The 25,785-nt window shown below is 42.4% G+C and overlaps 1 protein-coding gene across 5 annotated transcripts in view; it reads right to left on the bottom strand.

The window, feature by feature from the left end:
• The window catches only part of ZDHHC1 (zDHHC palmitoyltransferase 1), a 477,328-nt gene that overhangs the window by 44,650 nt on the left and 406,893 nt on the right, over window positions 1–25,785 (bottom strand). For 4 of the 5 annotated variants that reach the window (XM_085639635.1, XM_085639633.1, XM_085639637.1 and 1 more), the window contains one exon: window positions 13,940–14,045. In XM_085639635.1, the coding sequence (XP_085495761.1) occupies window positions 13,940–14,045 (106 nt within the window). The remainder of the gene's footprint in view (window positions 1–13,939; window positions 14,046–25,785) is intronic. The other variant, XM_085639636.1, reaches the window with a different exon arrangement.

Below are 25,785 nucleotides of genomic sequence, written 5' to 3'. Positions count from 1 at the left end.
TTAAAATCTTTAACAAATCCACATAATAATGGCCATCGTCACTCAATAACGAAAGCAAGAGAGAATTGTAAAAAACGGAATCCTCTGACTCCAAGCTTTTCCACGGCTGTGAATGACATTGAGCCGCCGGTACTATCTTTTGTACAACCGACTGAGCAGATCTCTGGGGCTACAAGTCTACAGGAACAACAGGTCCAAACATGTTTTTTTTTTTTAGAAATTACCAACTTATTCATCTTGGGTAATGATCCACTAAACCGAGGGACAATAATGAACCTCATTCGCCAGATCCATCCGCTATAGTCATTAACAAGTTCAGAAATAAAACTAGTGGCTTTCCCCATTAAGATAAAAACCACAGTGGCTACTATTGAATTCTGGTCTCCTGTGATACCGGCAATAATTTTAAAAGAAAGTGAGATCCTCCATAAAAATGGATATGACATTGCAGTTGTAAACAACAAAGAAAATCAAATGCAGGAAATATCCAAGGAAAATAACAAAATGAAAATTCATCACTTTGAACGAACATCCAGCAGCATTAAAAATCCTGTCAGCACTCCCAAAAAAAAATATACCCATATATATCGATCAAGAATGGAAAGAAAAAGATCTGGAATAAAAAAGTAGTTAAAAAGGGGATTATACCAAAAGAAAATCACAGGGCCCGGACCTCGGAGATTTTAAACAGCCACAAACAGGGAAGGGAAAACAAACTCCCTTTTTAACAGAAGTTTGAGTATCGCGTCCTGGAATATAGCAGGGAAAAATCCGGAGAAACTTGCACTGATTCTGGAAAACACTCCAGCGATAGTGGCTTTACAAGAAACCTGGATAACAAAAACCGTTGATCAAAATGAGTACTTTGTATACGACATCCCAGCGGAACCTGTTAGCCGGAGTCACGCTAAAGGTGGACTTGCGATCCTTTTACATGAAGATTTCTTTCGGGACCAAGAAGTCATCCCTATGCGTCTCACGAATATATAATGTATTAAGGTCAAGCAAGAACGAACATATGGATACTTCGCATGATCTAATAATTTTTAACGTCTACATCCCTCCAGGCTCCAAAAAGGATGCTCTTATGATTGAAATATTTGAGGAAATAGAAGAGGTGGTGGAAGGAAAAGGATTCCCCTCTGTTTTTCTAACAGGAGATTTTAACGGGAACATTTCTAACGAGCTCTTCGAAAAATGGGAATATGGTGAACAAGAGGAAGCTCAGTCAATCCTAACACCACTATTTCCCTCAGGGATAAAAGCAGATAATCGTGGGAAAATATTACTCTCCTCTCTTCTAGCACTAAATGGAGTTATTCTAAATGGATGTATAGAAGGAGACATACCTGCAGCCTGAACAAGAAAAGGTAACTCCAGTTCATCGATTTTAGATTACATAATTTGCAGCCAAGACCTGTTCGGGAAAGTATCAAAATTGAGCACCAAATTCACACAGGGAAGCGATCATGCAATATTATATCTCATAATAGGGATAATATTGCAACCTATCTCTCCAGGGTTTATCATGCATTTGAATAGTACTGTAGTTGTGGACCAGGTTCAAGGGCGGTTGACATGGAACTCTACAACATTCAATAATTTAAATTATGCAATCGTCACTGCACAAGTACTATAGACCATCTTTTCCCCAGACCCAACAATACATTTCGAATTAGTCCTCAATAAGGTATCCCTGCAGGATACCTTAAAACATCTGAATTCCCAAGCCGGAAATCGTAAAAGAAAGAAACCAGATAAAAGAGTAATAGCACTCAATACACTAATTAGTTTCAATTTCTACATATCTCAGAGACTAGACACCAAGAAGTCAAAAACTTAAAAAATCGCCACCGGAGGGAAAAAGAAAAAAAAAAAAAATCGAAAAGCTCAACAGGATCAAAACTAGGTTGATATTCAGATTGCAGCTACACGAAAAAAAAAATCGAGCATACTGGAGCTTAATTGCAAAGAACAAAGTACAAATAAATCCCTGCAGGCCTCACCAGTTCCCCAACTGAATGGGAAACATATTTACACAACTTATACTAATTAAATTCGAGGCAAGAAAGCTCAAACCAAGCACTAAGCAAATCAGGGGAAAATATTCAAGATAACCTTACTCCAGCAGCTCGGCAAATAGAATATCATACAAAGAATGCAAAATCTTCTGCTGCAATGGGTCCGGATCAGATTCCAATAAAAGTACTTCAAAGCAACCCAGAATAATGGAGTAAGTCTTTAGCACCCCTCTCTTCTCACTGTTACGCCACCTGTGAAATCCCAAAATCATGGAGAGAGAGCATCGTGATCCCAATCTATAAGAAGGGTTCTCGGTTGCTTCCCTGCAATTATCGACAGATCGCCTTGTTGGACGCTTCAGGGAAGATCTTTGCGGCAACCGTCCTGGATCATCTTAAAGACTGGGCTTTCTCAAGCAGAGTGATCCCTATAAATTAAGCTGGGTTTCGACAAAAACATTCCGTAACCGACAACATAGCGGTGTTACAAACAGTAATAAATAAAGATGTTGTGTCAAAATCGCCGGTCGTCTACTCTGTCTTTGTTGATTTTACAACAGCATTCGACAGAGTAGACAGACCTACACTCTGGAAGAAGCTTAGAAAACTGGGAATTCCGAATAATCTTATTTATATAATTACATTATTAGACTCGGAAACATGGTGTCAAGCACAAATAGGGAAAGAGAAGGGGCTCACTCGACCAATAGTTACACTGAACGGTCTTAGGCAAGGTATGCCTTTTAGCCCCCCCTCCTTTTCTCTTTATACCCAAGTGATCTTCTGCATTGTTTTACACAGGTCATTAACTTCCCCCAAAAAATATCATTGTGCAAAATCCACAATATGATGTACGCCGATGATGTGGTTATTTTAGACCTTACCCCATTCGACCTACAAAGGAATTTACAAGTACTTACCAGATACACAGAATAATTTTTTTAGTTCCAAATATAACTAAAACGAAAATAGTTCCGTTCAGAGGAAGAAAACAATACATAAAATTCAATTGAACTTTAGGGGGCAAACCGCTAGAAGTGGTTAAAGAATATACCTATTTAGGGCGACTATTTACACAAACATTACAAATTTCCCCTCATCTGGAACATTTGGGCCATAAAGCAAACTTACATGTCGGGGCTCTCCAACATTTATATTTCTCCTCTGGGCAAAGGTACTTTTTTCCTCTTTTGCAGGTTTTTAGCTCCAAAATTCCATCCATTTTATCATACGATTTGGAATACATTCCAATAAGACAGTGGCAACAAATACAAACTAAAGAAGGGAAAGTACTTCGTAAAATGATTAAAGTCCACCAAGCAGTCCCTGCACAAGCTCTGCGCCTTGAGCTTGTATTTGTATTTGTATTTGTATTTGTATGTCGATTTGTAGAGCGCGATTGCTGCCCGGGGGCGTCCAAGCGCTAAGAAACCAACAGAACAAGAGGAGGTAGCCCGGTGTTATTGGGCAGCAGTGAAGAGGAATGTTTTTAGCTGTTTCCTGAATGAGGTGAGATTGGAATTTTTCCTTAAATGGGGGGGTAGGGTGTTCCATAGCTTGGAAGCGTTGTAGGTGAAAGTCCTACCGCCAGTTCTGGACTTTTTTATTTTGGGAATTGTGGCCGTGAAGGTCTGGTTGGATCGCAAATTCCTAGTGGGGAGGTAGTGTGACACTAGGTTGCGAGTGATGAGAGGACCCGTTTTCCAGAACGCCTGGTGCGCAATCCACAAGGCTTTGAATTGTATTCTTTGGGGAATGGGTAGCCAATGCAGTTTTTTCAGTCCATTTTTGACTGATTGACGTCGAGGGATCTGAAGCAAAGTGCGCGCGGCACAGTTCTGCACCGTCTGTAATCTCCGTATCGTGTACTCAGGGGCGGCGAGGTAGAGGGCGTTGTTATAATCCAGTCGTGACTGGATAAGGCCCTGAATGGCTACTTGTTTTGCCTCCATCGGTAGAAGATGGAGTACCTTCCTTAGCACTCTAAAGCTTTCTTTAGTCAGCTCATATGCCAGAGCTATCACTAACATAATAAGATGGGCTTATAACCTTATACATGCAAGGTACTTTAAGATTTTTATTAAAAATGGAGACTTTTGAAATTGAATCATCGAAGTATACTTTTAATCGAAATTTAATTACAGCTTTTAAATCACCACCGGATGAATGTGTGTTATAATTTGTTCAAATTTTTAAAAACTTTTGTAAAATTGTATTGAAATGATTCTTTTTAAAATGTGTTGTTCTCAGCAGAGAACTAAACCAAATAAACTTGACTTGACTTGAGACAACCAACAATAAAACCATGCCTTATACAGTCATCTGCGACACTCCATGTAATAAAATACCTGTATACCGGCTTTAGCGCAGGATAATAACAATGCACTCAAAAGGCTTACTGACATTAGCATGGTTTCGAAATGCGTAATTAAGCCAAATACCTTTGCAGCAATGTTTCATAACAGAGATGAGCCTTAATCAAAGGCTTGCTACTATAACCAATTTAAGTATACTGAACTGAACATAACTTTCCCCACACTGCAAAAAGTCTTCAGTCTGCTGACTTGGAAACTAGCACCACATTCCCAAGCCCATGCTGCTGGCCAGTCCACCCCTAAGCATATTCACTGTGATGACAAATCCATACAGAGCCTGGGGCTGCCTCTAATATTCAAAGAGGCACCTGCAGGATCTGCATTGATTAATCAGCACTGTATTTCCCTACTAACTGGTAATCATGCTCCGTGTTGCATCTTGCGATTGTAAACATGTACGCTATTTAAATGTATATGAATTTATTTTTTCTCATGCCTAATTCTCACCACTCACAGTCAAATATCTTTGTATGTAATCCTTGTATGTAATCATTCTCCTAAATATGAGCTCAGTGTTTTAACATGTAGCTATGGTAATATGATAAATTCTTCTGGTAGAAATGTGTGTGCTTATTGCCATCGTTGTACATGTACAAAAAGGATTAGTGACAGAATCTTAGTTCATGGATCCCATCAGTTTGGATGCAGCACCTCATTCACACAGCTTAAAACTATAGGATATCCTCATGTTACCGCCAATATTTCTATTAATTGTCCAGGATAAGAATCTATTCATAGGTTCAGAACCCCATCTGCACACACCAATGGGGGGACACAGTAATTTCCTGGGAAGCCACAATATTTATCAGAGAGCAGAGAAGACAACAGGAATATTAGACCAAAGTGTACCATAAGACCTGCAACCGATGCCTACCTTCAGCTAACCTGTCCCACACAGGTTACAAGCATGCACAAGCAGAATTAACTGATGATGACGTGATGCGTTCAAAACAATTAATTGACTTTTGGTAAAAAAAATATATTAAAAATACTAATTACATGAATGACCATTTTGTCAAAATCCAGAAGCCCATGGATGGTTCAAGAGACAATAAATAGATAGATAGCATATGCCTTCCCGATGCCCCATAAAGTGGCAGGTAAATGGCAAAGCGTGTGCCTCACAATCCGGACACAAAAAAGAGCAGGTCACTGAGTCACTGAGAGAAGACTGAGCTCCTTGAGGCCCCAGACAGCAGCTCTGATGCAGCAGATAGTGGCCGAAGCAGAAAGTCATTGTCAGATGCAGCAAAAACACCAGCTGAATCTACTTACCAGATAAATAGAGAATAGTAGGATCGGGCATGGGAAAGGAAACACGAAACAGGGGCATCACATCCCTCATTCTGCCACCTGCATCCTATAGAACGGTACAACAATGTATGCGCCATACTGGGAACCCACAGATGCCTCTAAATCCCTGCAGCCCTTGTAGTGATGGCTGAGACGATGTAGGTAAGTAGTTCAGCGCCATCTGGGCGCTCCTTAATACTCCAGGCCCAGTCTTCCGATGCCCCAGGAATTTCAACCCTTCACCTAGGATAGCTTCTCCAGGCACGAGCATTGGCACCTTGGCAAGAGCTATGGTGCAAAGTAATCACCACACTCCCTTCCCACCTTAATACATAGATAAACAACAATGCAGCCTAAGTGCAACGATAATAAACAATATTAAACTGGTCATAAATCATGAAACAAAAAGAGTTCTAAAAATGAAAAGAATTAACTACAATTCAACATAAAATAGCTACCCCATAGCATTGCTGGTGACTGGCTCAAGTTGGAAATCATTCCTCAGTTGGGTGTCCCTTCTTAAAAAAAACCCTTCAGGGTCACATTCTGGAACCTCCACATTCTCACTCTCAGCTGCTACTGCAACAAGACCATTGCAATAACCATGTTTGGACTCTTCCCACTACCAAGTCTTACTAGTATTTGATTCCAATTGTCCTCTTCCTTCCACTCTAGTACTTTGTTGCATCTGGTCGATTTACTAAAATTCCACACCTTTCTGTCGCTTAATTAAGCATAATTCGAGAAGATGTTTATAATCTGCAAAGGTTTGCTCAACTGGCTGTGCACCTTCTTGGTTTTGGTTGTCATTGTGACACATACCCAATCACCCAACTCAGGAGTTCCTTCCTTGAATCCATGTGTCTGATCATATTTTCCTTGTAGATTTCTTGCCCTTCACTTATGTCCTCCACAACGTGGAAGAAGACCACTGCATACTGATTTCCAGATAACCAGAAATAACTGTCTTCAGTGAAGGGTTTCGTAGCCCTCAAAACTTTAAATGGTCAGTTCCTAGTCACTGTGGAAGTGATTCTGTGTGCGCAAATCAGGTTTCGCAACTTAGTCTCCGAATTTTTAACTACAGATGCTAATTTGAATGTTACCTTTTATTACTGTGTTGAAACGCTATACAGCACCATTCCCAGTAGGCTTCCTCTCATTCCTACTTAGAAAATATTTCACAGCACTGGATGTGAATTGTGGTCCATTATTGCTCAGTAATGTTTTAGGAATTCCTTCTCTGGTGAAAGTCTTCGCTAGCAATGATTTAACTGCCTGTGATTCAATTTTAATTTTAATTTCTACTTCAGGACACTTGGAAAATAGGTCCAAAAGAACATTAACGTTTTAGGATCCCTTTAAGATCTACATTGGCACCTAAGATATCAATAGCTAGACCTTCCCTTGAACCCTTTGGATATTTCATATGACCTAAAAGTGGTATGAACATTACTTGAAATGTGTCGGCACTAGCACACTGTCCACAATTTCTGACAAATGTCTCTACCTCTAGATCATTACTAGGCAACCAATTTGAGGCTTTGTCCCTTTTTTTGACTTTATAATTCCTAGGTGACCCTCATGCATTATGTGCAACGTTTTCTGTCTTAAGGTGAATCAACCTCTCAGCCCTGAGTGGAAAACCCCTATCAGTGGATAATTAATTCGCCTTTGTTAGGCCAACCAATCTTGATATAGTTTTTTTATGTAGCACAAAATTCAATCAGCACATATTCTGTTTCTCAGTCATATCCCCATGTTCTTCACAAACATCATCCACTAAAGCCACATTGTACTCATCACGTTCACAAAGAATTAACTCCTCACTGGGTAGCAGTAATCTACTTAAAACAATCAGCTACTTTGTGATGTATAACTGGGAGATATTAAACATCATAATACAATCCAGCAACCTTAGTAGTATTCTGGCTATTTCGGGTGTTATTTTTAGCTTTTACCGTGCCAAAGGTTTGTCATTGTGTGAAAGGTAATCTTTGAACTTCATATACATCTCCATGGCCCAATCGGAGGCTAAAACCTCCTTCTATCAAAGAATATTTTCTTCCATGGGAGAAAGGGAATCAGAAGCAAACAACAAAACATATTCATGTCCATCTTTAGTGACTTGAGAAAGGATCGCTCCTAACCCCTTCCCGCTTACCTCAATAGTGACCACAAGATGTGTGAAGGATTGAAACTATGCAGAGGATCCGCTTGACAAATATTCTCGATACTCAAATTTTTGCTGCAAGTTATCATTCCAAGCAAACTCTGATCGATGTTTGATTAACTTGAGTATCAAGCCATAGGCTTTGCTGACAAAGTTCTTAACGAAATTTGAAAAAACTCAGATAACTCTAAAATGGAACATACCTCATCCTTGCTAGTAGGTGGTGGTGGAGCAACGCTTATAGAATAAGTAATCTAGTAGGCTTTATGCCTCATTCACTAACTTCATGGCCAAAGATATGTCACCAATTTTACGACAAACCTACAGTTTTTAAATTCTGCAGTCAAACCATTTTCCTCAGTAGCTGCTCATGTTCAAACCAGTTCCTGCCTAGTATTAGGATTCCATCCTGAAACAAAATGATTCTTAAGATGTTTGAATAATTTGTGTATTAAACTTTGGAAAGTAACTGCTGCTGAAGCACGTCCAAATGGCTTCTGAACAAATCTAAAACATTGAGGGGGTAATAAAAGCAGCACAATTCTTGCTTCCAAGATGAAGTGGTACTTGGTGGTAGGACGAAGAGCGATCAAAAGTGCAAAACCATGTCCCATCTTGGGTCTTAGCTAGCAACTCATTGATCTTAGAAAGTGGAAATGTATCCACAAAAATATTCTTGTTTAAATCTCTCAGATCATGGCATACTCCTGTCTGGCTACTTGCCTTGCGTGCCACAACCAAAGGAGCCAACCATTCTGTGCACTCAATAGACTCAATTATCCCATTTCCCACCAATTTGTTAAGTTCCACATTAGCCTTTACTTTGACACTAAACAAGTATATTTCTTCATTTATGACATACAGGTGTATCATCATTTGTCTACACAATCTTGTGAGTAAATCCATTAAGCTCCCCAATTTAGCATGGAAATACTTTTGCATCACCTTACCTATTTCACATCACTTATCATGTATGGATAATACCTGTTCTTCACTGTTTGGATATAAGGTCATTTTCAGTGCTCACTGGTCAATCCACTCAAGGACCGAAGGTCCTTTCTCTGCAAAACACAACTTGCATTTATCCTTCCAATATTAAAACTCAAATATTAAGGTTCTGTACTCAACAAACAAATGTCGCTAGTGAAGCTTTCTGGGTGTAGATCTGTATGAATTAGCTCAATTGACAATACTTTTGTAAATGTATCCATCCAAACCGATTTTAAAACAATAGCAAAATGAAAACCTGAGTCAGCAATGATCTGTATCCCTACACCTTCAATCACAATTTGATAAAGACGCTTGTTCTTAGAGTTGATGTTTAAAATATTATAATGAATGCTGAGCACTCTATCCGTATTGTATTCCTCTTCTTCTGAAGTTTCTGAATCAGATTTGTCAATAATGATTTAAACTGTTTTGTTCTTTTTTCCAGCCCTTTTTTGCAAAATGACCAATTATTCCACAATATGAACATCTGACTTTGCTGACCGGACAGTTAATGATCTTCGATTCCATGCCCTTAGCAATGAAATCCTTTGCTATTTGCTAGCCTGCGATGTTGGGCGTTAGGTGCCCAAGAACCAGCTGAATGAAAGATAACCTCAAGATAAGAAAAAGTGTACGTTATTTCTAAGCAGATTGCACCAACAGAAAGAGTAGAAACCTGGATACGCTAAGGGCCGCACCCCATAATATACGATTTTGAAAAATGTGGCTGAAGATCAAGATCGGACATGAACTAAATAAAAGAGGACACCAACAGACGCAGGGCTTTTGGGGTGTGAGCAATCAGCAATGCATCATCAACATATAGCAAGGTAGAGAGTGAGGCACCATTCACCTTGGCGTCAATCGGGGTAATGATGGTTAGATAAGGGTTTAGCTCATTAATATATAATATAAACAATAGGGGTGCTAACACAGCTTTGCCTCACACCTCAAAAGATTTTGATCTCATTGGAGGCTTTGCCATTAGGCCCAAACCTTATTCTGGCTTTCCTGTTATCATGAAGGAGGCTAGAAAGTGTACAAGTGCTTCATCCACCCCCTTAGAAAGGAGAAGCCACCAAAGCTTCGATCAGTTCACACAATCAAATGCTGAAGTCAAATCCATAAACTCAAGATACAATGGTGTTTGTTTGCCTATTGCGTACTTCCCAATAATTAGATTTAAGTTTAGGCATTGCTCAATTGTACCTAAACTATTTCTAAAATCATACTGACCTGTATGAAGAATTGTGTTTTCTGATGCTCATTCCTTAATCCTATTGTATACAACTCTGCCTAATATTTTGACAGAAGTGTCATTGAGTGAAATCGGCTAATAGAAACTAGGATGGGACCATTGTCTTTTTTGAATATGGGAATGATGGTTGAGGTAGACAAGAGCTCGGTACCAGAATGTGTACGTGATTGTTAAAAACATTAGTCAGTAGCAGAGTCCAGAGTTTGATGTTTCTCTTTATCAGATCTATAGGGACTCCACCCTGCCCTGGTGCCTTCCCACTGACACACTGTTGAATGGAATCAACAACTTCACATCAAGTGACCCAAATGTCCTGATATTGAGAACTCTGGCTCTCATTATGACATCGGTCGGAGCTGGCGGTATCTAACTCCAAATTACGATGAAACCGCACATAGTGTGGTCGGAAACTTCAATGTCTCTATGGGAGCTCGTGCAGCGGGCGGACACCACCCGCAACACAAACTCCCATTGATCATCTCTGCACCTTGTGGGAGGCACACAAAGTGCAGGGATGTTCAGGGGGCACCATAGGCGACCCCCAGGCCCAAATGCGAAGGCCTTGGAGGGAAGGGGTCCCTGCCAGGTGCCCCCAATGTCACTTTCCGACAGCCTTTCCATGTCGGAAAGGCTGACATGGAATGGCTGTCTGAAACCGACATCATAATCCCGATGGTGGAAACACCGTCCTTAAGGGATTATGGTGACTTTCCGACCGAGCCCTTTGAAAAGCGTTGGTCAGTTCCTCCGACTGGTGCCCATCGTAATGCATTGATCGGACCGCAGCAGTAGATACCGGTTGACCGCAACTAACAAGCCGTCGGTTGCATTCCGACCTGCATCATAGTTGGGCCCCCTGTCATTTTAACAGTGTCTACAGTGTCTTGAAAAGAAGAAATCACCATTTACCCACGACCTTTCCTGTAGGTTGGAGTTCTTACTGTGCATGACAATTTCATTTTTTATAAGATCATCATGTAATGTTCCTAATTCACACAAAAAAGGCAATTCTTTTAAAGCAGACACAATCTTCAATGTGCTCAGTAATGCGTTGCTTGCCAATAAAGAAATGTAATCTCTCAAAACATATGCAGACTGTAGGTTGGAAGTAAACGTCCAGATCGTCAAAAGCATTTTAAAAAACATCCGATTCAGCAGGCGTTCTGACTTTTTTCCCATTTGACAGTAAATATGCAATCTATCAGGACCCAAAGTGAAATGCAAAATCTTTTTTTTCTGATGTGTAAAAATTCTTCTGAGGAAGCATCTTCAATTGTAGAGATATAGTTTAAAAAATACTCTTTCAATTCTGCCCATTTCATAAGGGGGTTCACCTGGTAAAGGAAGAAATGGCTGTGGGGTGTTAAAGGTCTGATGTGCTGCACACAAAATCTAATGGTAGTATTTTGCAGTCTGGTATGGAAAACAACGGTAATATGATTTAAAAAAAACAGTCGCCAGCTGTAGTTGCAATCAAACAACTTGAAGGAGACTCTACAACTCCCAGAAGAAATTAAAATAAATACCTAATTATTCTTGAAAAGGAGTTGTCACCTACCTTAATTCTTCAGCGCTTGTTGTATGTAGCAGTCCTATTGTGGTGAACCAACAATTAATGCTTAGAGGATTTTAAAGATTTGGTGGTTTATTTAATGCTACCAGGGTGGTTGCGACATGGGGTCATGTACCATAACTTGTACGTAAGAGTTACAGCTTCTGTAATTGATTACCCATGACCAAAATGGCCACAACATGGGTCACATAGTGTGACCTTTGCATGGAGCTGCTTCTGTGTATTGGTGCATCATACGTGTTTGAAAATGGTGCAGAATGTGCCAGTGCCACCAACATGAATACAATGTTTGGAGGTATGCTTGTACTGTAGCCCTAATGCATGTTCTCAGTCTCTGCGAACACTGAACATGCTCGCCGAAACGCAGCCAGGCTGCGAAGGGCGACCAGAGATAGGATAATCCGCCACTCACAGTACAATCCCCCAGTCCTCAATGGCAACAGGACAGCTCCAGAGATGTGGAGTGTGTCAGCCAAAGAGCTGCAGAGTTGTCAGCACATGCAGGTAGGCCTGCCTCCCACCAAAAGCTAGTGACAATGTAAGGAAGTAGGAACTGATTTATTTGAGCCACAGCTGCGTGCTCCTCACAATTCCCGTGCCAGCTTCCAATGCCTCACAAATTCCAACCCGTTACCTAGGGTTGCCTTCTCTAGTAATGAGCACAGATCATTGGCACCTTGGCACAAGCTAAGGAACAAAGTAATCACTACACCCTCTACCTCAAACACTCATGGATTAAGTAGTATGTGCAGGTGCTGTTGCTGCAAACCCATGTAATACCCCACAGAGTTTCAAAAGAGGAGCACTTACCTGTTGCTGTCCTCTCTACCACCAATGTGTTCTTCTAAGGACCACTGCTGTTACCAGTGCACCACCACCAAGAGTGACCAGTTTATGAACTACTCATCTTTTTAAATGAGTGGCTGCTGAATGGTGTCTGCATGATGCATGAAGTGACGCGAGCCCTCCTTGAGAGAGTGTGCATGCTGGGAGAAAGTAGGGAGCATGTGCAACCTTCAGAGAACATAGTGGATGGGTATGGCTGGCCTCTGGTGACCACAGCATGTGATTGTGATATATGGGAACATGAGGCAGAAACTGTCCATGTGGCAGTAGTACGTTGTTTTGCAATTGCACATGAGTAACTTCTGAAAATACTAGGCTGATATCTGTAGACCATACTCAGGCATTTACTCATCATGGTGGCTGGTATTTGTCATCAAATCATTGAGTTTATTTAACACAATGAAATGACTGCACTTTGGAACAGAATGTGCTTCTTATCAGAACAGTTTATTTAGTTACAGTTAAGATACATATTTGTGCATTTTAAGACAATGGCAAGCTGATGCTCAGAGACAAAATTAATGTTTTCCAATATACATTTAAAGCTGCTATATGGGTGATAATTCAGACAGAGCTCGTTACAATTACTTCAGATGGTACTTCCTTTGAGGAAAGCAAAAAGGTGATGTATGAAATGCTTGAAATATTATCAGCTACTGGTAATTACTTGTGCCGTAATACAGTCCATCATTTTTGTCGACTGTTCCACTCTAGACAGAGACTAGTCATAAGCCAATAAGCCCGGTCTTGTTTCTATAGGATCTTGCCTTAACTAGTCTGGGGTTGCTATTCTTCCCTCTAGGTGGGGACAATGCAAGGCGGTTCTGCCCAGCCTGTTTCTTCGGGGGCAGGACCAAGCCTGTTTCGCATATAGCTAGTTACTGTCTGAGGTGTCATGGTGAACAAAAACACGACGAACTGGACAGTGTCCCGAGTAATTACGAGTAGCTAAAATGAATTCAAGCGCTGCCTCACCACTTTCAAAGTTCACCAGACACTAGCTATGTAGCTGATCTTTCAATATGGTGCTATTTTAATCTGTGATCTACACTTTACCAAAAAAAGAAGTGCAAAGCCACTTTCTTTCCCTGAGCGTCTAATTGTAAATACTAAATACCAATTGTAAATACCAACCAATTGTAAAGTATGAAAATATTCTATATACTATGAGTCTATCATTGCCAAAATGAAATGGTCCCAAACCCTCACTCTGTCCATCCATTCCTGATTTTAGGTAGAGCACACCATGTCCATGATAATTCTCCTCCAATATAAATGTTCTCTTTCAAAGTGAATCATTTCGAGTTAGGTCTAACAAAAGAAACTACGCCAACATCATGATTACACACAAAATATGGAGCATTCTGATGCTGAAAAAAAACTAAGATGATGTTGTTGGCCACTACTTACCAGGAGAGGGTGAGGGGATGATGACCATATTACAATCTTTGGACCGATCGTTGATCACTTCTTCTGGAACCTTAAACACTTTTTTCTTTTTTTTCTTTCTCGTCTTCTGGATGGATACAAAAATACACCAACGTTTGTAAATATCTCTTTGCACATTAACATTGTAACTGACAATTTCTGAGATTTGATATCAGGGAGTTTCTAATCAAGACCATGTTTTGATTTCACCATATTTTTACTTTATATGCACAAAGATCTTGTGGGACACTGTTACAAGAAGGCCTTAAATCAAGTATTTAGACTGGCTTGAGTGAGCTAACGACAAGAAAACGACATTACTTAGAAACTTGTTTCATTTTGATTTTTTAAAAATATTTTATTTGTTTTTATTTTCAAAAAGAAGTACAGTGAAGCAGAAAAACAATACAATAAAATACAAGGTGGGAATTCGCCTAAAATATCACAACCATATATACATATAATAATCAATAAACTATAAACATACATTTAAAGGGGAAAAAAATTATAAGCAAGCATACAAATATCTAAGGGATCACTCAAGAGAATGGAATCAAATCCCCAAATTAACATTACGGCTCTTCCAGCCTGTCCCATATAGACGATACTTTCGCAGGGCTTGAAAACCCCTTACTTTAGCAAGCGCTTTTTCCCTTTCCCCCGTTTCTTTAACAATTAGCCACCATTCCATCTCAGAGGGGGGTTTGGGAAAGATCCACGTCCTCGCAATCGCCAGCCGAGCAGCAACTAACATAATTGTCAATATAGAACTATATCGACCACTGTCTTCCTTATAACCTAACATCTTTTCAGTTGTCGAAAATATAAAGTCGCCCCCAAGTCTAAGTTTAATTGCTGCTGATATCTTGTCCCAAAATAGACTTAATGCGGGACACGTAACAAACATATGGATGATGCCGGCCGCATATAGTCCACATTTGGGACAATTATGGCACGACCCGCCATGAATCCCTTCCGCTCCAGCCCCACCTTGAGACCATCTAACAATCCTCTCCGGGGTGTAGTAAAGTAAACAAAGTGTCCGAAATTGCTGAGGTCGCAAGTTCACTGAGTGTACAGAGCAGGCGATAGTATCAAAAGCAGTCTTTATATTTTCTATAGCAATATTTTCCCCCAAAATCTTGCTCCATCGGGAGACTAGTTTCTCACAACCCTGCTTTAGGCTGGGAGAGAATTAGATATGCCTTACTAATGATAGCCCGCCGGCTCTGGACATACAGACACTCCCACATATCTGTGCCAGTAACACTCCGAACTGCTAAATTTCTGACAAAATAATCCCCGATCTGTATATATTTAAAAAATAACTGTTGAGGAATATCAAACATTAGCTGGAGATTCTATTCTCTCTCTATGTGAATGGTGTGGTTGAGTATCTGCTACAAAAACCTGCTGATGCACCCTCCCTGGCGGGCACTCGGATCCCCACACTGCTCTTTGCAGATGACACCCTCCTCATTGCAAAGACCCCCCAGGGCCTCCAAAAACTTCTTAACCGCTTCCAGGAGTTTTGTTCCCTTAGGGGATAGGTGATCAATGTTGACAAGACCAAATATTTGATCATGAATCCTCCTGGGAAACTGGGGCGCCCCCCGGTCTTGAACTCTGCTCACCTGGAGAGGGTGTCAGAGTTTGACTACCTGGGAATCCGCCTTAGCGACTCTATGAGTTGGACTCCGCACATCCACAAGATGCTCCTTAACCACAAAAGGGTGGGTGGTGTGTTGCTTAGGGAACATCGTTCTTCCACAAAACAATTTATTGCCCCAGTTGTGGAGATTTATAAAGCTAGAGGGGTTAGTGCTGCCTTGTATGGGGCGGAGCTGTGGGGTACAGGCAATCTCGATGTACTTGCAAAATCGGAGAGCAAATTTTTGAAAGATCTGATGGCTCTCCCTTTGAGCACACCCACAGTTCCAGTGTTGCTGGATCTAGGCTGCAGATAAATTGCGGACCAAGCTCGACTTCGTCCCTTGCTCCTGTGGGCCCCGCTTGTGGAGGGTGCCCGAATTAGCCTCCTATGCGGAGGGACTGTCCGAGGTGATGTCAATGGGGGGCTGGCATAGGATTAAATGGTTGAGGGACGTTAAACATCTTTTGGGGGAGCTGGGCTTAGGTGAAGCTTGGGTTAATCGATCTGCCCCTCCTAAAGCCACTTTAAAGAAATTGTATTGGGATTGGGTTTCGTTTAAACTCATTGTCGATCCACGCCTATGTAAGTCAACTGTAGCCTTTTTGAGGATTAAAGACGTGGTAGCTTACGAACCCTATCTCAACATGATTTCCATTCCTTTTGATAGGGCTTTATATTTTAAATTTAGAGTAGGGATTCTACCTGTTGGTGACCTGATATCCCGGTGGAAATTGTCCCCCCAGTCCTCCCCCTTTTGTGCCCTCTGTTCCACGCGGGTCGAGACAGTGGCACATATTCTTTTTGAATGCCCTGACTATTGCTCTCCCAGGAGGCGCTGGCTCACACCACTTTGTAGACAGTTGGGAACTCGCTATCACACTGTGGCCCTACGTATTTTATTGTCCGACACATCCACTTTGGTGGCTTGTGCTGTGTCTAAATTCTTAAAGTGGACCTGGTTGATTCGTGCAAAAAGGCTTTCCGTATCAATTTAATCCTAGTTTTAACTGTATTAATTGTATTTATTAAGTTATTGTTTTTTACCTTCTTTTTCTTCAGGGAATGTGTTTTATTTGTTGTTTTTCTTAACTGTTGAACTGCTTTTAAGATATTTTATGTATCGAAATAAAGCCTATCAATCAATCAATCAATAATTGCCCAAGACAATACACCCCATAGCTAGCCCATTGACGTGCCGTAGCATCCTGAAAAATACCTGGCAACATTGGATTACCCCAAAGGGGAAGTTTACTATGTATAAGAGATAGAGAGACTCTAGTTTTTATGCCCTGCCAAATATATGCACAATCTCTAATGGTCTTGAACCGTACATGTTTAAAATAATTAAGATAATTGATTCGATATAAAAACATACGACTCTCGAACCCAAGAACTAACCAATGCCAGTAATCCGTTTGCTCAGAGTTCAGGAAGCTGCATAAACGGCCAACGAACACAGCCCAAAAATAAAGTTTGAAGTCAGGGAGGTCTAAACCGCCTTGATTATATGGGAGCTTCATTAACCCAATAGCACGCCTTGATTTTTTATAGCCCCAAATGAAGCTACTTAGGACCCCATCTAACTTTCTGAAGAACCAGTTAGGATTTCGTAACGGGATTGACCTAAATAGATACAAGAATTTAGGAAGTATCTTAATTTTGATTACATTGCATCTGCCTAAAATACTTAATGGGAACTTATGCCACTGCTTCAGTTCTTTAGTAACAGTTGCTAATAAAGACTCATAATTTAACAAATGGGTGAGTTCTATCCTAGGAGAAATTCGTACTCCCAGATATGTAGCCGCCGGGCAAGTCCCTTCAACCGGTACTTCCGGCTGAAACTTAAGAAGGGCTTGAGTTTTATTGATGTTTAGCTTATAGCCAGAGAAAAGTCCAAACCTCCTTGCCTCTCTATTAATGCTCTCTATAGCCTCCCTTGGTTCCTCAGAAAAAATAGCAATAAGGTCTGCATATGGCGTGAGTTTCAAGGGGCGCTGACCAATATTCAGCGGACGAATCAAATTATTGACCAGCAGTGCCTGAATAAAGGGTTCTATATAGAGAGCAAAAAGAAGAGGGGAAAGGGGACAGCCCTGTTTTGTGCTGCAACGGATAGAAAAAGGAGTAGTTTGAACATTAGAATATAGTAGTTTGGCCATAGGATTAAAATACATAGCTTCAACCAGCTTCCGAAATCTTTCCTTAACCCCAAATGCAATCAGTGTTGCCCAGAGACCTTCCCAGGCCACCCAGTCAAATGCTTTTTCTGCATCCAATAAGACCATACCCAGGTTAATATTTAACTTCCCAGCAGCATCAAAAGCAGCTATTGCCGTATTGACATGGGCGGTAGTGTCTCTCCCGTGAATAAACCCATGCTGCTGGGGAGAAACCAGGCTGGCTATCATTGGAGCTAACCGGGTGGGCAGTACCTTCGCAAACACCTTGGCATCTGCGTTTATTAAAGAAATTGGACGGTACGATGCCCGTTCCTCTGGAGCTTTATCTTTTTTTTTAAATTATATTGCCCATATTCCACGAACTGGAACCCGCCCAGTAACCCCAATTTAAGAAATTACATCTCGGAGGACCGGAGCCAAGAGGTTTTTACAACACTTATATAACTCAGCCGGGAGGGCATCATCACCCACCGCCTTCCCAGGGGGAAGGCCCCGATCACTTCCATGACTTCTTCCAATGTAATCTCCTGCTCTAATACCAAAGAATCCTCTTCTGTCAACGTCGGCAGATTGCTCTCTTGTACATAGCTCTGCATACCAGTCAAATCTTGTGCTGGGTCTGGGGAGTATAATTGCACGTAAAAAATAGAAAACTGATCGGCAATCTCCTGACTATCCATGAGCTGATGTGCTAAAACTTTCCCTATCCTATCCCCATACTGTTTCATTTGGAATGTATAGATTTTTATTCATGCCAAGAATATGGGGAGGTTATTTAAGGGAAAGAGGAGGAAAGTGAGACAGATTAGTTTACATAGTTGATTAATGACTAGGCATATTAGCTGTGGTCTGTTGTTTGAGTGAGAAAGTGTAGTTTTTACTACAGTCTCGTGTTTGAAGGCATTGTAGCAAGACTAAATCTCGTTAGACACGGTGCCTTCATCAGTTGTCAGATCTCCTCTACCAAGACTTATTCAATACTATTTGGTGCCCAAAACATTTGGGGCAGTAGCAGATAGTAAGTTCCTCTAGGTTTTAGAAAATAGAAAGAATTCAGTGCAGTAATTTGACATACTTGATAAGAGCTGATTTCCAGGAAAGAGATGAGCCAATCCACCGCTCTATCCTGAATTCCTACTTCTCTTGGCCTATCTTTCAAGATGGCATGATCAACGGTGCCAAATGCCGCGCTCAGGTCCAGCAGGAGAATAGCGGCAGAACCTCCATTATCTAGCAGAGCTTTAAGCGCCTCTGTGTCTACCAAAAGTGCTGCTTCTGTGCTATGCTGAGCACGAAAGCCCATCTGAGGTGGGTGGAGAATGTTATTGTCCTATCAAAAATTGGCTAATGACCAGTTGACATGTTTCTCCAGAAGTTTACCTAGGTAAGTAATGATATGGGTCGAAGATTAACAAGTATTCCTGGATCTAAGTGTTTTTTTTTGTAGTAGAGGCCTAATTACTGCGTGCTTCCAGTGCCTTGGAACCTAACCCAGGTCTATTGAGCAATTGAGTAGCTCTATTAGTGAAGGAAGAATGGCATCTATAGCTTTGGATGGGATATATGGAGGTGCAGGGTCGAATGGGGATCCAGATTTGGTTACCCATATCAGATTGAAGATAGTTACTTTGTTGAGTCTCGGGAATTGTGCTAGAGTTTGAGATAAAGCCCCGACATTGATTTACTCCTCTGGAGCTGGTTTGGTATTACCATGAAATTGGCCATAGATATCTGTCACTTTATGTGAAAGAAAGATGCTATTTCATTACATCGTTCTTTTGCGGCTTGTGGAAGAATATTACTTTCATGAGCGGTGGTTAAGGCTTTGACCACTCTAAATAGTTCCTTTGGGGAATTTGAGGCCTGCGTAATTTTCTCCTCATAAAATTTAGTCTGCGCTTTCTTTATTTCGTTACGATAAGACCTGATTAATGCTTTGTATTTTGTTTTGAGGGCCGGCTCCAGTTCCTTTCCACTTACACACATTGTTTTCTCAGTAAAATAAACTGGTCATTGTACCACAGGGCTTTCTTTGTATGTATTTTAGGGTTGGTGCATAGCTGAGAAATGCATGCATCCAGTGACAGAGTATTTCAATTCTCCCATTGCTGCTCCTCTAAGTTGCCTATGAAATTAGGGTTTGTGTCCTTCAGGACTTTTGTCCAGATTCTGGGATCAAGATTTGACCAGCTCCTTGTAGCAGTCTTCTGGGCTCTAACCTTGATCTGCTGGACAGGTTTGGGTAGCCTCAAATGAATAAGGCAATGGTCTGACCAGGCAACAGGGATAACTTTAGATACTGTAACCTGGGGGTCATTGGAGCATATGGGGTCCAATGTGTGCCCTTTCTCATGTGTAGGAGTGAAAACATGTTTAGTTAGTTGTAGTGTCTCAAGGTCGTCCTGCAGCCTTCTGCTGGTGGAGGCGTCATGTGCATCAAAATGAAGGTTGATTTTCCCCAAGATAGTAGTGTGTGTTTTATGTACCGCTAAGCTAGCCAGAGCATCTGGTATAGCCTCCACAAATGTGGAACCTGCGCCCCCCGCCCCCCAAATTTGGAACTTGTGCCCGGTGGTATGTAGATAAGTACACCTAAGAAAGTGCAAGTGGGGGGAAAGCGTGATATGAAACTGAAGACTTTCACACTCTGGAAGAGAGAACAGGGAGGCTATACATCTAAATTAGTCTTTTAACATGATGGCAATTTCACCTTCTATTTTTCCTGTTCGATCTAGTCTGTGTATCTGCAAGCCTAAGGGCAGGGCTAGATGGATATCTGGGCCTGAACTGTCGTTAAGCCATGTTTCCAAAATGAATAGTACATCCAGGGGGTCTTCCTCTAATAAGGTTCTAATATCAATGACATGCCTAGGGATTGAGCGAGCGTTAATCATTACCAGTTTCCACGCAGCTTCTTGGTGCTAATATATGAGTATCCTTGTTTGTTTGCAACTCAAAGCCACACTGACTACAGACTCCTTTAAGATCAAGTGAGTTATTTACACCAAGCAAAGGAGCCCATAGGGGATGTGGCGGATGTGAGAAGTTGGCCTGGTATATGCTGTCCACTGGTTATAGTGGGCACCTTGCACCAGTCCAAACGACCCTTACTGATGATTACGTTAAAGACAACCTTTATTAAAACTATCCTACTGGTAGCTATGGAGAGCAGCCTTCAGGCTAAGTCTCGAAGGAATGTAAAGCAGCTTGGTTTACCAGATTATAACCTCCTGAATGACCAAATGAAAGGAGAACCACACAAGGTATATATAAAATATATGTATTTATTACTAAAAACTATCTACTAATCTCTTTATGAAATTAGAGAACAAGATACACAATATTAAAGCACTAGAACGACAGTAAATCGCACAATACACAGCGGGCTCCAGGGGGAGACAGAGCCATATACTAAGAAAGTGGTATAACAAATACAACTTGACTAGACACAGTGCCTAGAGCACGTAGAATCGCTGGGACCCCAAGAAACCACCCAAGGTGGTGACGCAGGGGACCCACGGAGGACGTGTGCAGCGTGAGAACACAGCCGCGAGCTCCGTACAACTCTATGGGAAAGTCGCGGTTGGAATTTTAAAGTTTAAGGACACTTAGGAGAGGACTTCAAGCAAACCCTTTGGAACATAGAAGGATCTAAGGCCAGCACCCTTGAGAGTACCGAGGTACCCGAGTTACCTATCCCAGGAGAGCCGGGTGCACAGGGGTCAAGTGGTGTCGGAAACGCACGTGGATTTCAATGGCGTGATGCGAAGAAGTGCTGCTGCCGGGAAGATGAGAAGTGTCCAGTGTGATCCAAGCCTGGATCAGAGCTGAGAAGAACATGAAAGCAGAGGGGACAGAGCCTGGGTCACTTCACAGTGACCAGGGGCACGACAGACGAATGCCCACCGATTTCAGGTGTTTCAGGTGAGAAGAGGTGAAGCTTGACTCTGCAGCCACGGGCACCAGGATACGTCGACGATGACCAAAGTCCACAGGCGAGCTGTCCCACGAAGGATGCAGAGTGCTGGGGGGTGGTCAGTATCCGGATTGGAGACCAACAAGCCTTGGCAACTGCAACCCACGCGGATAGAGAAAATATGCTTCAGTGAGGATCAGCAAGGTCCTGGGGAATCCCCAAGCTATGGAGAGTCAGAGCACGTCTGGAGCAACCAGGAAAGCCCACTGAAAGTTAAAGTTACCTTCACAGAGACCCACAGGTTGACGGACCAGGGATCGGGAAGGGACCTCGAGAGGAATCACAAAATACCAGCCCACGGAACACTCGTGGAGTGTAGGCCGGTAATCTTCGGTAGAAACACTGCTCGGGGTCAGGACTACCAGCAGCCCAAATCACAGCATCAGGGGTCGCCAAAAAGCATATGCTACTGCAAATGCACACAGTGCCCAGGGGTTCGGGTTGCACGGTCACCATGAGGGATGTGGATCTCAGAATTGCTGAGAGCACAGATCAACCTCAGAGACCACGGGAACCCACCTCCTGTGTTGCAGAAATCTTTGGAGTCCTTCAGGAGCTGCATAGATGCAAACTGGTCAGATGCGTTTCAGGTGCCTGACTTGCAGGGGAGTAACTCCTTTACTCTAAGGGAGATTCTTCAGTCCTCCAATGTAGTGTTGATAGTCGAAGTTCTTGGTTTCTGTAGCAGAGTTTCGTCCAAAGTCCTGTAGCCAAGGGTCCCTACTTTATACCCAAGGAAGGGGTGGGACAATCTCTGGGGACCCACATATGGGAGGGTCAGGACAGAGGGGTGGCTACACCCATGTCCTTTGTCCAGTTTTGCGCCAGAGCAGGAGCAAATGGCTCCTGCAACTGGTTTGAGCTGGACTATGCACAGGGACACCAAATGTGCCCCCAGTGCAGACATCAAAGCACTCTTGGAGTGCACCCACCCAACCCCAATACACTAAAGCCTGTCTGGGAGGTAGTCACACCTCCCTGTGACAGGAAACCTATTGTCCAGCCTCCCCTGCCGGAGTTTCATACGGCAGCAAGAGGGCAGACTCGTGTCCGTGGCTGGCAGCATCCATCTTGTGATGCCAGGGTCAGGAAAGCTAGTACCGGGTGTACCGGTGTTGTCATATTTCTCCCTCTAGTAGAGTGGAATCATACCGCCCACACCAGTTACTGGTGTGTAGGTATGATTCCAAGGTGTTTGACACCAAACACGGCATGTTTCCATGCAGCCGTTTTAAAGTTAACATTTACCCTGAGGATATAATGCACAAGAGTATATGTTTGGCTGCATGACAAACAACCCCGGAATAGAGGTTCCGAAGGCTGCAGAGGGGCTCTCCTCATGCATGTGCACCCTCTCACATAAAACCTAGCAACCTGCCTTCAGGATTGATAAGGCCTGCCATAGGGGTGACCGATAGGTTTATATGTGCAGTGATATGGTGTAGATATAGTGAACCTATATCTAAGTAAGGGGTGCATGCACCACCTTACACAGGCTGCTGTAGCAGACCTGTTGTGTCATTTTGAATGGTCTCCCAGGGGTGGCATAATACATGCTGCAGCCCATGAGAAGCCTCTGGGTAACCTATGCCCTACCTACACAGTATACCATATATTAGGGACTTATAAGGGTACCCCAGAATCCAATCTGGAGTGTACCTAAAGTACATGAAGAACCAATTTAGGGAGAAAGGAGATAGGCTGGGGTCCTGATTCGCAGGATCCCAGTCAAACTAAATTGAAAACCAGCAAAACACTAGGAAAAAAGTGGGGGTAACCATGCAGTCAGATTCTACCTTTCTACATAACACCCCTCCCCCCCAAACGAAAGGAGATAAGGCTAACCTTGGCCAGTTGAGCCCTTATTGACTAAGTGGCCATATAAGGAAGATCCTGGCCTAGCATGGATGCCCCCTGTCGTATGGTCCACAAAGCAGTCCCTACCCCTAAGGGCATGGGATGGTCTCCAAAAGTTGGGATTTCTACCTGTGGGGTGTTTGGGCAAAGTAAAAAGGCTGGTGGGGTGTCTGAGTAGAGAAGTGAGGCCCTAATAAAGTTGACCTTAGCTTCCTCAGATCACTGGTCACCAAGGAGGCCTTTCTTTCCATGACTGAGTTATATTTGGCCCTAAAGGTCAAACCTCTGGCTGCCTAAAGCTGGGGGTTGGGTCCCTTTGGTTGGAACACTGGCGGGACATAGTAGGGGTGGAACCACCTTACACAGGCTGCTGTAGCAGACCTGTTGTGTCATTTTGAATAGTTTCCCAGGGGTGGCATAATTCATGCTGCAGCCCAAGAGGCCTCTGGGGTACCTATGCCCTAGGTACATAGTATACCCTATACTAGGGACTTATAAGGGTACCCCAGAATCCAATCTGGAGTGTACCTAAAGTACATGAATAACCAATTTAGGGAGAAAGCAGATAGGCGGGGGTCCTGATTAACAGGATCCCAGTCAAACTAAGTCGAAAACCAGCAAAACACCAGGAAAAAAGTGGGGGTAACCATGCAGTCAGATTCCACCTTCCTACAGCGGAGGTCTAATTGCTAATAGCTGATTTATGATGTACTTATACAGACCTGTCCTAGGTGGAGCATGGTTCCTGGCCCCTTGGCCCATTTGGGCGCAGACAAGCTTGCCTTTGGTGAGCCTGCTGCGCGCCAGGCCCGCAGCCGACATTTAAAGAGGAAGTGGAGTTGTCTGCTAGAACGCCAACCTGCACCAGGTTAATTTGGAGATGACCACAACAACAAGAAGTAATTATTCATTCAATACATATTAAAAATGAGTATTACCTGTCGCCCAAGCCATTCATTTCAGGTTTGGGGGCATGAAATAGTCTGAATTGTCACGCTTGTAGGAGTGTGATGGTTAGTAGTTGTGTTGTTACTTTCATTGGCAGCATGGCAGGGGCAATGTGTGGTGCAAGCTGCCCCCTGACGAGAGCCCTGCCACTTCTTTATATAAATTAAGCACTGAGTTCGAACAGATCAGAGAAACTAAACGCAGGATTCACTTCATCAAGATATCAACATAGTAATAAAAGTTATTGCTGTGGATTATCTTTGAGATTTAACTTTCCACAAGAATCAGGGGACTCTTCATTATCACCCACCAATAAATGCACCTGGTAGACTACAAGGCAACCAAGTGAGTGTGTGTGAGGTACTATTCAGCCTTCCCTTAATATGGAACAGAAAACTCATTGCACTCCTCACCTCAAATGCCTTCATTTTTCCACTTGCTTCTCCCTCTCTACCTTATCGTCCCTCCTCCCCACTTTGGCTTTTGACCCACCTCTTCTCGTTCTCTGCTATTCATGCCTTGTATTCTCATGCTTTCCCTTTCTCAATCTGTTCTTATTCCTTCATCCATCTATATCCTTCTCAACCGAATCGGTCTAGTCTATTCCCCTTCTTTCTTTCAGTCCTCTATCCGCCCTTTCATCTGTCTTCTTCTCTTGTTCTCATTCTCACTCTTCTGCTCTTATTCTCTCCATTTCTCCTTTCCCTCAATGCTTTCACACCTCATCTTTGTCTCACTTTTTTTTACTAACTCACATCTCCTTTGTCATCCATCACCTCAGACCTCTCTCCTCTTTTTGGCTCACCTCCTCTCACGCTGGCCTCCTCTGTATGCTGTTCCCTGCTCCCTTCTGAATGCCCCCATTCTTCATTGCTCTCCTCCACTCTCCTCCCTCTCCTCCTTACATATCACTCCCTCTCACTTCAGGTCCAACACTTCGACCTTATTAATCTGTTTCTTTCTTCTCTGTATTACACCTCTCTGCCTGTTCCGTTTGTTTCAAGGAAGGGCAGGTGCAGAATTTTGCTCAATAATCTTGCCCAACTTTATCAATAGCCTTAAATTAATCTATTTCAAGTATTGAGGCTGGACAGTTCCATAGTCTCTGTTATTATTTAAATAAGAACTAGAGAAGCGTTCACTGAAGATGCCAGAACAATTATCTTTATTTGGACCGATCACCAGTGGCAGTCAGTAGGCGCGGGAGGGG

This window comes from Triturus cristatus, chromosome 12 (genome assembly GCF_964204655.1).
Source record: "Triturus cristatus chromosome 12, aTriCri1.1, whole genome shotgun sequence".
Classification (NCBI taxonomy): Eukaryota; Metazoa; Chordata; class Amphibia; order Caudata; family Salamandridae; genus Triturus; species Triturus cristatus.
The sequence above is the reverse complement of the archived record's forward strand: the minus strand, read 5'-3'. Positions and strand labels throughout refer to the sequence as shown.